Below are 13,190 nucleotides of genomic sequence, written 5' to 3' on the forward strand. Positions count from 1 at the left end.
TACATAATTAACAAACTCAGCAAAAAAAGAAAGTAAATTCGTAAAAATCCAAATAACTTCACAGATCTTCATTGTAAAGGGTTTAAACACTGTTTCCCCATGCTTGTTCAATGAACCAGAAACAATTAATGAACATGCACCTGTGGAACGGTCGTTAAGACACTAACAGCTTACAGACAGTAGGCAATTAAGGTCACAGTTATGAAAACTTAGGACACTAAAGAGGCCTTTCTACAGACAGTAGGCAATTAAGGTCACAGTTATGAAAACTTAGGACACTAAAGAGGCCTTTCTACAGACTCTGAAAAACACCAAAAGAAAGATGCCTAGGGTCCCTGCTCATCTGCGTGAACGTGCCTTAGGCATGCTGCAAGGAGGCATGAGGACTGCAGATGTGGCCAGGGCAATAAATTGCAACGTCAGTTCTGTGAGGCGCTTAAGACAGCGCTACAGGGAGACAGGGCGGACAGCTGATCGTCCTCGCAGTGGCAGACCACGTGTAACAACACCTGCACAGGATCGGTACATACGAACATCACACCTGCGGGACAGGTACATGGCAACAACAACTGCCCGAATTACACCAGGAACCCACAATCCCTCCATCAATGCTCAGACTGTCCGCAATAGGCTGAGAGAGGCTGGACTGAGGGCTTGTAGGCATGTTGTAAGGCAGGTCCTCACCAGACATCACCGGCAATAACATTGCCTATGGGCACAAACCCACTGTCGCTGGACCAGACAGGACTGGCAAAAAGTGCTCGGCTCTGACGAGTTGCAGTACTCTCTCACCAGGGGTGATGGTCAGATTCACATTTATCGTCAAAGGAATGAGCATTACACCGAGGCCTGTACTCTAGAGCAGGATGGATTTGGAGGTGGCAGGTCCATCATGGTCTGGGGCGGTGTGTCACAGCATCATCGGACTGAGCTTGTTGTCATTGCAGGCAATCTCAACGCTGTGCGTTACAGGGAAGAAATCCTCCTCCCTCATGTGGTACCCTTCCTGCAGGCTCATCCTGACATGACCCTCCAGCATGACAATGCCACCAGCCATACTGCTAGTTCTGTGCGTAATTTCCTGCAAGACAGGAATGTCAGTGTTCTGTCATGGCCTGCGAAGAGCCCGGATCTCAATCCCATTGAGCACGTCTGGAACCTGTTGGACCGTAGGGTGAGGGCTAGGGCCATCCCCCCCAGAAAAGTCCGAAAACTTGCAGGTGCCTTGGTGGAAGAGTGGGGTAACATCTCACAGCAAGAACTGGCAAATCTTTGTTCAGAGACACATTCAATTTCTGTTAGTCACATGTCTGTGGAACTTGTTCAGTTTACGTCTCAGTTGTTGAAACTTATGTTCATAAATATTTACACATGTTAAGTTTGCTGAAAATACAACGCAGTTGATAGTGAGGACGTTTCTTTTTTTTGCTGAGTTTATTTTAACCATCGGTCAAAAGATTCGTATCCTTACAAAAGGGATAAGAGTTTTGAAGAAATACAAAATCAATAGCGTGCGATTGGGAAGTTCACCTACCTGTGATGTTTTGCAGTCTCGTTCCCTGATCTTGTCCTTGAGGAGCTTGATTAATGATGTGATATTGTAGAATTCGGCTTCCTCCAGGACACCTTCAAAAACACACATTAAGAATCCATTCTGGCAGGAATGAGCAACATAATAAAAACAGACTGCTACAGAGGATACTTAAGAGCTGACGTTGGAAACCAACAGCTTCACTGTGCACATAAGTAGCAACATTCATCTCACATGTCTAGTCTTACCTTCCTCTGCCAGCTCCCTGTTGAGCACCAGCTTGCCATGCCTCAAGTAGTTCAGTACCGGCCCAAAGTATGTGGGGTCTCTGTCTATGAGATAGGCACCAGTGTCATCCTGTAAATGGAACAGATAGAAAATAATTAAGTCAAGATTTACAGTTCACCATTGTCGGACGAAGACCACTGAGTTGAGTGAAGAGAGGAAAACCACTGGACAGAAGTTAGAACACACAAAACCACACTGCATATATCAGGAAACAGAAACCCCAACATAAGCCCATATGAATGATGGAGGAAGCTACTGGGCTCATAATCCCTGCAAGTGTTGAGGAGTCACACACACACACACACACACAGCCGTCAACGATCATTTCTAGCCTTTATTCCCAGAAGCACTCAGAGTTTGATCCTCTTGAGCTCATAACCAGTGGGCATTCCCATATTCCAGTAAGTACAGTGAATAGAACATCCTGCCTTTATGTACATATCTACCTCAAATACATTGTACCCCTGCACAGTGTTATGGTACTGGTACTCCCTGGATGTAGCTCTATTCTGGTATTTTATTCCTTGTGTAACCATTATTTTTAAACTGCATCATTGGGATGGGCTCATAAGTAAGCAATCCACAGTAGTCTACACTCATGGTATTCGGTGCATGTGACAAATAAAATGTTATAGGAATATGGTATTTACCATATTCCTATAACATTTTATTTATAGGAATATGGTATTTACCATATTCCTATAACATTTTATTTGTCACATGCACCGAATACCATGAGTGTAGACTACTGTGGATTGCTTACTTATGAGCCCATCCCAATGATGCAGTTTAAAAATAATGGTTACACAAGGAATAAAATACCAGAATAGAGCTACATCCAGGGAGTACCAGTACCATAACACTGTGCAGGGATATGAGGTATTTGAGGTAGATATGTACATAAAGGCAGGATGTCCTAAATCACAGTACTTATAGGAATGCCCACTAGTTATAAGTACTGCGTTTAAAAAAAATATATATATAAAAAAAAAAAAAAAAATCTTTGTTTCCTGGGGGAATGGGTTGTTGAAACAATTAGAGCAGAACAGAATGAGATTTGGAACAGGAGACTGAATCCACAGAGGGGACCAAGAGGGAAAACACGACTGTACCATCTTCAATGCAAAACAAGACGGAACCAATTAATTACACAACCACCCTCTTCATTCCATTGAAAAACACAGAAGTCATTGAGACAGTTTGTCAGCAATCTGCAGTTAAAATCCTGTTCTCGGTGGACTAATATATATATTTTTTTAGATAATTCAAGTTAAAATTAAAAGGGAAATGGTGAGTGAATGTCATTCACCCCCCCAATAAAAAAAATTAAATAAAAAAAAATTGGGGGGTGGGGGAAACACAAAACAAATGTAACGCAAATCTCGTTAATGCAACAGGATGTGTGAGTTTGCATACTTTTTAGTACTTGGCCTCAGCGATCTAGACAAATTAGCTGAGGCACTGGGCTGGCAGCTGTCCCAACATAATTTACACAACACACGCTTCATTTTCATACTTTCCAGGCCTTGGTCAAACAAAGTTAGGCAAACACACACACACACACACACACACACCTCTTCCTTCGCCATTGATAGACTGCCATCAAACGTTGTTAAACCCATTAGGTCTTTCCAATAATGAGAAACTGTCTCAGAGCATTCTCTAAGGTGCTGAACCTGAAGATTCATGGCTGACTGACCTCCTTTCCACTGCAAAAATACCCCACTGGACCCCCATGGGTTATGAACTAGTCCAAATGCTCTGCGCATCAGTTCCTTAATATTCTTCTACAGACATTAATTTAACCATAGTTACAGGTGGAAAGTACAGGAGAACAGAAATAGGTCAGTTAATAAGACTCATTTTCTGGTGTAGCGGCACCTCAAAAAAAATAACTTAAGTCCTGCTAAATTAAAACAGATTCAAGTACATAGTGAAAAGATTACTGTGCCATGTTTGTACTTTGTTGATGTGCAGCAATGAAGGTTCATAGACAGTTTTAAGGACAGGCCACCTAGATTTAGAAGCATGCCTCTGTGTTGCTATATCTGTACATTGTTTCAGTCTCTCGTTGACGTGTCAGCTCTGAGCTGAACAAGTGGCCTATCCTAGTGTTATGCACATGTCAAGAGTGTGCAAAGCTGTCAAGGCAAAGGGTGGCTACTTTGAAGAACCTCAAACATATTTTGATTTGTTTAACACTTTTGTTTATACTACATGATTCCATATGTGTTATTTTATAGTTTTGATGTCTTCACTATTATTCTACAATGTAGAAAATAGTAAAAAATAAAGATAAACCCTTGAATGAGTTGGTGTCCAAACTTGACTGGTACTGTGCGTGTACATATTTTCAAAGAAGTCTGACCTTTTAACAGTTTTTACCCCACCCGCCCCTCTTCTTCTTCTTCCACCATTTTCAAGGCACACATTCACCAGGCTCACAGCCGGTGCATTTAGCTGAACAATTTATGACGGATTAATGTCTCAAGTTCTAAAATGAACAACTCCTTTCAGAAGCCCCTGAAAGCTTTCCCTTCATAAGAGGCCGTTAAAAGTTCCATCATGGCTGGGCTGGCAAAGGGGAAAATCACTCCTGTCCAAAGCACTCTGGGTGGGGAATATTCCTGTAGAGGAGAAACAGGCGCAACGTAAAATATTTACTCTGCCTCGGAAACCATCAGTCGACAGGGAGACCGAGACACAGCTTACTGCTTCTCGATTACGCGACCGACTGAGCTGGCTAACTTCTGGAGTGTTCCATCGCCATGCGGCCGGGCCACCAAGGCATGTACGGTCATCCATGGCATGTACAGTCATCCATGGTTAGCCTATTTTTGCAAGTGCCCTGCGGTGGTGTCGACTTGTCACTGGTTCTGGTGATTTGTGGCATGGTGTTTAGAGCGTGGCAGTGTGAAGGCAACAGTGGAGGAGCATGGAGCTGGTAGTGTTAAATATTTACACTGCCTCCCTCCCAGTGTTCAGGCGTGAACCTAGCACTAAATGCGGGCCGCACATCTCACGCACGTGGAGAAAGCCTTCTCAGCAGGCAAATAGAGAGGAATATCAAAAGAATTAGATGCGAAAGGAACAAGAATTTTATGCAATGGAATTCTTGAAATATTGATGTTGCTCTCAAAACCAGAGAGCTGGAATGTCACTTGAGTGGCCCTGCATTTGGTCCAGAGGGGTAGTCTGATCTCATATTAACAAAGGAAAAAGTGATGAGGTCCTGTAAGCTTATGGTCCTGAAGTCATTAGATAGCGGACCATCCACAACTTACCTGACGTCTGACCCAGTATACTTGGCTGATAAAGTGCAGGTAGAACAACTATTTTAAATTAGCCAAGAACTGTGCACAAAAATCTGTCAAAAATCAACTAAGAGCTATGTGGCAGAAAGGACCCATAAGTAAGGTGATTATCTAATACTTTTCAATATTTATTTCAAAAAAATAAAAGCAGGAAGAAGAGTCTTAAAATATAGATGCAGTTCCCTCTGGAAACAAGAATTTGGGAGAATCTTAGTTGTGGTGACCGTGCATGTGAGTACTACCACACACTCTCTCCCTGGCTTACCCCAATGTGCAAAACAGGCTCCAGTCAACATGAATAATGCAAAGCTCCTTCTGAAGCACATCAGCCTAGGTGACTGAAGACCAAGGCACTCATTTCCTGAGGTGGTAAACACAATGCTGCATCGCCAAAAATAGAGCACTTGAATTAGCCATCAGTCTTTGGTGCTTCCTGTTCAAGTGAAGGGATGTGAAGTGACTCCAATTATTATTATTTTTTTTTAACTTGCCTTGCACTCAACCATGTGCAAAATGAATTCATGTATAAACATTTTTGAAAGGTGTTGACTACAGGGCTGACTATGGTTGATGGGAATAGCTCTTTTTATATTGAAGGTAGCTATTAGTCAAAGCTGCTGGCAGACAGGGATATGTAGTGCATTAGCCTGAGAGCCCAATCTGCACTTAGGCAGGGGATTGGGCTGGGCTGCTCCATTTATGATCAGCTGTTCACGTTTGGGCAAACCACCCAAAAACACACTGATTTAGGCTATTGAGAGATTAGGAGATTTGCATGAACAAATGACAATATGAAAGGAACTGAGAACAGTAAATCCAAGGGAATGTGTGGTAATGGAGATTAACGGTGCTAGTAGATGAGCGCAATGGAATGTGATGGAGCATTAAGAGAAACGAAACGCATAAGGACGCTTTAAAAAAAAAACTGACAAAACAGTGCTGAGGCGGAGGTAGTGGTGGAGAGAGTCAGCTCCAAAATAATTGATTCTTCGACTCCTTGCCCGTTGATTCCCTGTGTCGACTCCCATTTCTGGGTGTCAAGCATAGATTCCGCTAGGAAGACTTCTCGGCTAGGAGTCAGCATTTTTGCAACGGAGGAGACTGTTCTCGGAAGTAGCCAACGGCAACTACTCAAACTCTTGCCTCTTTCACAGCAAATAACTTAGGGGAAGGGCATAACTAGACAAGTAGGCCACCATGCAGACAATCAGAGCATTGGTAATCAAAAGCTGAATTTCACAATTTCTTGGCTAACAATGTCTCGCAAGTTCATTAAGTAGGGGCTAATCAATGAGTAGGCTAGCGTAAACTACTCTACACGCAACAGACCGAAGACTGAACATGCACTCATCTTTCATAGCGAAGCGAAAGAGCAGGCGACACAGCGAGAGAGAAGGGGGCAGGCAGACAGTAACGTAAACTCACCCCATTCCATACAAATGTGCGCAACCGCAACATTCAAACGAGGCTACAAAGAAAACGAATGGAACTGTAACGACTGTGTTGACTTCAAAATCAGGGGTGTGAACTAGGTTTCTATTCAAGCGTTGATCGACATGGTAATGGCTCTATAGTATTGGAGAAAAGTTGAAAGAAACATTGTTTCGTTTTCTCCGTTACATCGTGTCATGTCGTAACGTACAGCACGCATAAAGCAACTATTTCTGTCTTACAATCTCTCTCCACCAGGTGTAGCACTTCTCTCATCCTTTAAAAACAAGAAATGGACAGTGACGGGGGTAAGGGGGCATACCTAGTCATTTTTTGCGTCATCGTTGCATGCGATCATCATTCTCAAAGCCGACTGTTTACTTCTAAGATCACTTTATAGCACCGCCCTAAAAACCCGATTCAAATTCGACACAAACCTTCAAATAGGTATGTAATCACACATTATATAAACTCTTTATAGTGTTTTATATATTTTTTTTAGAGGCGATAAGGTGATAAGTTGGACAGATCGAGTGAAAAAAAGCAATTTTCCCACACGACATCTCTCCTTCTCACTATCACGCATTGGTTTCGCTTCCCATTTTTAAGAAGACCCGACGGGGCTCATTGCCTGCTTGAATTATGCAGAAACGGGCAGTGTTTAGGTCATGTAATTGATTCTGTTGGAAAGGGGAGAAAGTGCTTTACAATGGTATTGACATTACAGTTGATCTGGAAGTATTATGTTTTTGGGGTGCTAAAATAAGGGCAATTGTACGGACCAAGGCGATGTACGAGTTTACGTTATATAGCATAGGCTATATACTGCATCTCACAATGCCTCGTAAATTCACCAAAAGTATAGGATTAGCCTATCAATGAGTATGGCTAAACTATTCTACACTGAACAAAAATATAAAAAGTCAACATACAAGGTAATTCAGTCAATTTAACAAAAAATTCATTAGGCCCTAATCTATTGATTTCACATGACTGGGAATACAGATATGCATCGGTTGGTCACAGATAAATAAAGTAGGGGCGTGGATCAGAAAACCAGTCAGTATCTGGTGTGACCACCATTTGCCTCATGCACCATTTGCCTCACGACATCTCCTTCGCATAGAGTTGCTCAGGCTGTTGATTGTGACCTGTGGAATGTTGTCCCACTCCTCTTCAATGGCTGTGCGAAGTCACTGGATATTGGCGGGAACATGCTGTTGTACACATCGGTCCAGAGTATCCCAAACATGCTCAATGGGTGACATGTCTGGTAAGTATGCAGGCCATGGAAGTAGTGAGACTTTTTCAGCTTCCAGGAATTGTGTACAGATCCTTGAGACACAGCGCTGTGCATTATGCTGAAACATGAGGTTATAGCAGTGGATGAATGGCACGACAACGGGCCTCAAGATCTTGTCACGGTATCTGTGCATTCAAATTCCCATTAATGAATTAAGTGTTTGTTGTCCATAGCTTATGCCTACCCATTCATAACCCCACCACGGGGCACGCTGTTCACAATGTCAACATCAGAAAACCGCTCACCCACATGCGGTCTGCCCAGTACAGTTGAAACTGGGATTTATCCGTGAAGAGCACACTTCTCCAGCGTGCCAGTTGTCAAAGGTGAGCATTTGCCCACTGAAGTCTGTTACGACACTGAACTGCAGTCAGGTCAAGGCCCTGGTGATGAGGAGCACCCAATAAGCTTCCCTGAGATGGTTTGACAGTTTTTGCAGAAATTATTCCGTTGTGCAAACCCAGTTTCATCAGCTGTCCGGGTGGCTGGTCTCAGACGATCCCGCAGGTTAAGAAACCGTATGTGGAGGTCCTGGGCTGGCATGGTTACATGTCGTCTGCAGTTGAGGTTGATTGGACGTACTGCCAAATTCTCTAAAACAACGTTTGTGAGAAATGAACATTAAATTCTCTGGCAACAGCTGTGGTGGACATTCCTGCAGTCAGCATGCGAAATGCACTCTCCCTCAAAACTTGATACATCTGTGGAATTGTGTCGTGTGACAACAATACACAATTTAGAGTGGCCTTTTATTGCCCCCAGCACAAGGTCCATCTATGTAATGAGCATGCCATTTACTCAGATTTTTGATGTGCCACACCTGTCAGGTGAATGGAATATCTTGGCAAAGGAAAAATGCTCACTAACAGGGACGTAAACAAATGTGAACAGAATTAGAGAAATAAGCTTTTTGTGCGCATGGAACATTTCTGGGATATTTTATTTCAGCTCATGAAACATGGGACCAACACTTTACATGTTGTGTTTATATTTTTGTTCAGTGTACATTGTGCCAGTGAATTGAAATGGAACAAAATGTCAGTTTAATTAGGCCGAAATGTGCAATAAGAAGTATCGTGCCTATAGTTTATTTAATGAAACCTTGGCTGTTAATTTCCTAGGCAATAGATTGCAAAGCGACTGAGCTAAACCTTTTGGAAAGGGCAAATTCACTTCCTCATCCAGTCTCAAACACAAATACTGTTCAGCAGCTAAAAATCACTTTATTAGGACGAAAGTCTACCATGGATCACTAAAATAATGATTATGATGTCAATTCCACAATTTAAATATTATGGGGACACATATAGGCTGTTTGGCAGCCAAGCACGAGTTATTAGTGTAGCCTATTATCTATCGTCTAGACATGACCTTGAAACATCTTCAAGCCCAATTACAAAAACCTCCACTCCAAGCTTGTGTCATAAGTGCAAATTCAATGAAGAAAAAAAAACTACAGGTGGCAGTTTGGAGAATTCATGGTTTGTGTTTTAAATGCTCAAAAGTACGGTACAATGCGCACATTTTCCTATTACAAAAATATATTGTTCAAAATATGTTGTTCAGTTACTTACTATTAATACTCTGCCCCTCAGTGACTGCCAGCAGCCGCAGCTCCGCCTCAGTGGGCGCATAGACTGTGCAGATCGTGCGAGAATTGCCAGCTATTTGCTATGAGGGGGAACTACCCATAGCAAACAGCACAAAGTAAATGGACCGTCCTGGTGCACTCAGTCAGAACTTCTGGAGCTCCGCTCTAGTCTCCTCCCAAAGAGTCTCTCGCACCAGACTGCTTACTTCCGCACGTGACCGTAGGTTGAAGATGAGAACCTAAGCGTGACTAGATCTGGTTTATCAGATGAAGCTAAAGCTAAATGTAATTAACTTGTAAAGAAATAAAAATCATAGGAGCCTGGGACCTGAAACCAGACAACTACAACCAACAAGAGTCGACGGATTGACTAGCTAGAACCTTCTCATCGCGGATCTAGTAGGACAAAAAAGCATGGGCAATTTTAATGTGGTTTGTCAGGTTCTACTGTAGGTGACAGGGCAAACATGTGCAGACTATAACAGCATAAAACCAGGTGTATCAAAGCATGATCAAATTAATTAGCCAGCTACAGTAATTGTGCGAAATAGAGAACTTGTTAAGCAGCTATATAGTTAGCTCCCATGCCAATGTCAAGTCTTTCTGAACTCATGACTAACCCGGAAATATGAAGTTATTTCAGAATGAACGTTAACTGGTTAGCGCATCATGCTTTTTAACATTAAGTTAGCTAGCTAGCCCCAGTTAGATAAAGTTCTCACTTGCATCTGCGTGCTTGTGGCGTTCTCCCTAACATGACCAGACACGTCACGTGCGCCACAAAATACATTTAGAAATCCATGTTATTCAATTATTGCACGCGCCAACGAGCGTCTGCGACGCCAAGGGCCAAAATATAAGTCGTTCCCATTTCTGACACAGATCACGCTGAATGTTATCTCCTCAATGGTTTATAGAAGCAGCTACCCACGTGCCATCTCCTCATTGGTTATACCCACGTGGGTGATTGAAAGACGAACTTTGTTGCCGGTTGTCGTGGTAATACTATAAAAGTTTAGATGCGATCACCATATAAATTCAAAGATGAAAAAGCCTGGAAGGAGGAGAGATGACTAGAAACGATTCGGTTGGCCGTTTTATGTGTGGATTAATTGTCGGAGTAGAGGTCCTTGTGCATTTCAGGTAAAACAACAACTCAATGTTTATATCCCAGGACAAATTAGCTAGCAACAGCAAGCTAGCTAAATAGGACAAATTAAAGTTAGCTAGCAAGTGCAAGCTAACTAGCTAAATTGCCATACATGTTTAATGCTTTTCGATCTGTCCCCAAATTAATGTAATTGATTCAGAGTTTGGCAAATTAAATTTTTGCACGATAGTGCACGCGGCGCAGCCGGTTTGGTATAATCTATCCTGTTCAAAACAGTGGCAGCATGTGCAGCAGTGTTCATTCGGTTTTTGACATACTAAAGTTTAATAGCTGTATTTAAGTTGTTCAAATGCACAGATCACTTTATATTTCTTCAAAATTAACTACCGGTAGTTCGAAAACTGCATTCATTTCTGTCATGCTGCTTTGTTGACAACCACCATCTCGCGTACCGGGTATTCAGCGGCCGCCGCTGTACTAATTCCGTCCGAATAGGCTATAGCCTATAAACACGGCAAAGAACAGGCTTATCTGCATAGAGTGCGCTGCATCATCCCATGGGATCTGTCAAGGCTGCGCCCAGCAGAAATATTCTAGTTCCTACACGTCACATATTTTCAAACAAAATAGGCCTTTATAAGTTAATAAGCAAATGGCCAGCATCATGCTCATGCCAGTCCGCTCTAGAAAGCAACATTTGTCTTCCAAGTAGGACTGCAATAATGAGGTGGTTTGAACGTGTATGCGCACACAGCCGTTTCAGCGTGTTTTGGGAGTCAAGCAAAAAAATATTCTGGAGTTGTTCCCCCCTAGGCGGAGGGGATAAGTGAAATGCAAACTGCTGCTGACAGATGGACGAACAGAGTAGGGATGGGCATGGTTATTCAAATATCCGAAAAGATGTTTGTCAAATGAATACTCTCAAGTATTCGAATACTAACATTTTAGGCCCATTTCAATGAAAAGGCTTTGTCTAAAATTAAATGATATATGTGACATTGATACATACAAGGATAGACCATGACATTACAAAATATTAGTAAAACTAGTAAAACTGTTTATGGGGCACACTAAGTACTGGTAGCCTACACACTTTCCTGTGAGTAGCTTGTTATTGTTGATCAATCAAAGCAGCACTACTGTCAAGAGGCTCCATGTATTTAAAATTGAATTACAATTACATAATTAAATTGGCTAAACGAGTAGGCTACAATGATTAACCAACAGGTAGGCTGTTTAATATGAGTTGTAGACAAGGACGCGAGGAGCGCAGCAAAAGCCTCAATAGCTGGCTAACTAACTTAACTGGCTAGTGTAGCTAGCTTGCTTCTTTAAAAAAATAGAGTTAATGCAGTCAAGACAGACACTGCCAGATGAGATGATAGATAAGTTATCACAGCAACAAGTTTGTCCAACTTGCGAGTTGGTTTGGCTACTTTGTGTCAGACACGCCCAAGTGTACAACTGCAGCCCTCCATTTGGGGCGTTCCTGCATCAACTCAACCGTGTTCCAGAGAAAACCGTGCCCGACAGGCGGGGACACAGTCTACCGGTCGCCCACGTTTCCAGCTAGCACAGAAGGCGGGAGGGACACAGTGTGCTAGCTTACTAGTTTGCGACACTGTGATATCTCGCTAGTTAGCACACTGTCGCCTACACCTCCTTTATACCGGAGTCATCTTTGCTCCTGCCTGCCGAACACCTGCCCTCACCGTTAACAGAATTGCGGGAAAACAATGCCCGACACCCGGGGGCGAAGGACACTCTACCGGTGTGTACTAGCTATAGCTAGCTACCGTTGTCGACCCTGCCTCTTCTTGTGGGGTTTATCAGCGGTTGGCATCCAACGTTATGGTGAATTACCACCATCTACTGTACTGGAGCGCCCCTGCCCATGTACTAAAGTCATAGTTTAAAAAGAGGATGCAGATGCAGGAATGCCCACATACAGGAACTCCGAATTTTGGGTTGCAGTTGCACCCTTCAACACCGGCCCATGCTCCTGCGCAACTCAACACCAGTCCGTGCTGAAACAGAGTGCACCGCCTCTCTTTAAATGGTCACATACACCTTTTTAGCAGATTTTATTGAGGGTGTAGCAAAATGCTTGTGTTCTTATCTCCAACAGTGCAGTAGTATGTAACAATACACACAAATCTAAAGTAAAAGAATGGAATATATAACTTAGGATGACAAATGTCAAGTGGCATTGACTGAAATACAGTAGAATAGAATATAGTATATACACATGAGTAAAGCAGTATGTAAACATTTAATAGTGGAACACTAATAACTTTAAAAAGGGACCAATGATTCCATGTCTATGTATATAGGGCAGCAGCCTCTAAGGTGCAAGGTGGAGTAACCAGGTGGTAGCCAGCTAGTGATGGCTATTTAGCAGTCTGATGGCCTTGACATAGAAGCTGTTTTTCAGTCTCTCTGTCCCAGCTTTGATGCACCTGTACTGACCTCGCCTTCTGGATGATAGCGGGGTGAACAGGCCGTGGCTCGGGTGGTTGTTGTTCTTGATGATCTTTTTGGCCTTCCTGTGACATCGGGTGCTGTAGGTGTTCTGGAGGGCAAATAATCACAGAGGGCAAACTCTTTGGGCAGACCGCACC

The 13,190-nt window shown here is 42.8% G+C and overlaps 1 protein-coding gene across 2 annotated transcripts in view; it reads right to left on the minus strand.

The window, feature by feature from the left end:
- Positions 1-13,190, minus strand: part of kctd5b (potassium channel tetramerization domain containing 5b) — a 35,663-nt gene that overhangs the window by 12,375 nt on the left and 10,098 nt on the right. For both annotated transcript variants that reach the window (XM_071392177.1, XM_071392176.1), the window contains exons 2-3: positions 1,780-1,888; positions 1,535-1,626 (exon numbers count right to left, since the gene is read on the minus strand). In XM_071392177.1, coding sequence (XP_071248278.1) covers positions 1,535-1,626; positions 1,780-1,888 — 201 coding nt within the window. The remainder of the gene's footprint in view (positions 1-1,534; positions 1,627-1,779; positions 1,889-13,190) is intronic.

The sequence above is a fragment of the Salvelinus alpinus genome, chromosome 3, assembly GCF_045679555.1.
Source record: "Salvelinus alpinus chromosome 3, SLU_Salpinus.1, whole genome shotgun sequence".
NCBI lineage: Eukaryota > Metazoa > Chordata > Actinopteri > Salmoniformes > Salmonidae > Salvelinus > Salvelinus alpinus.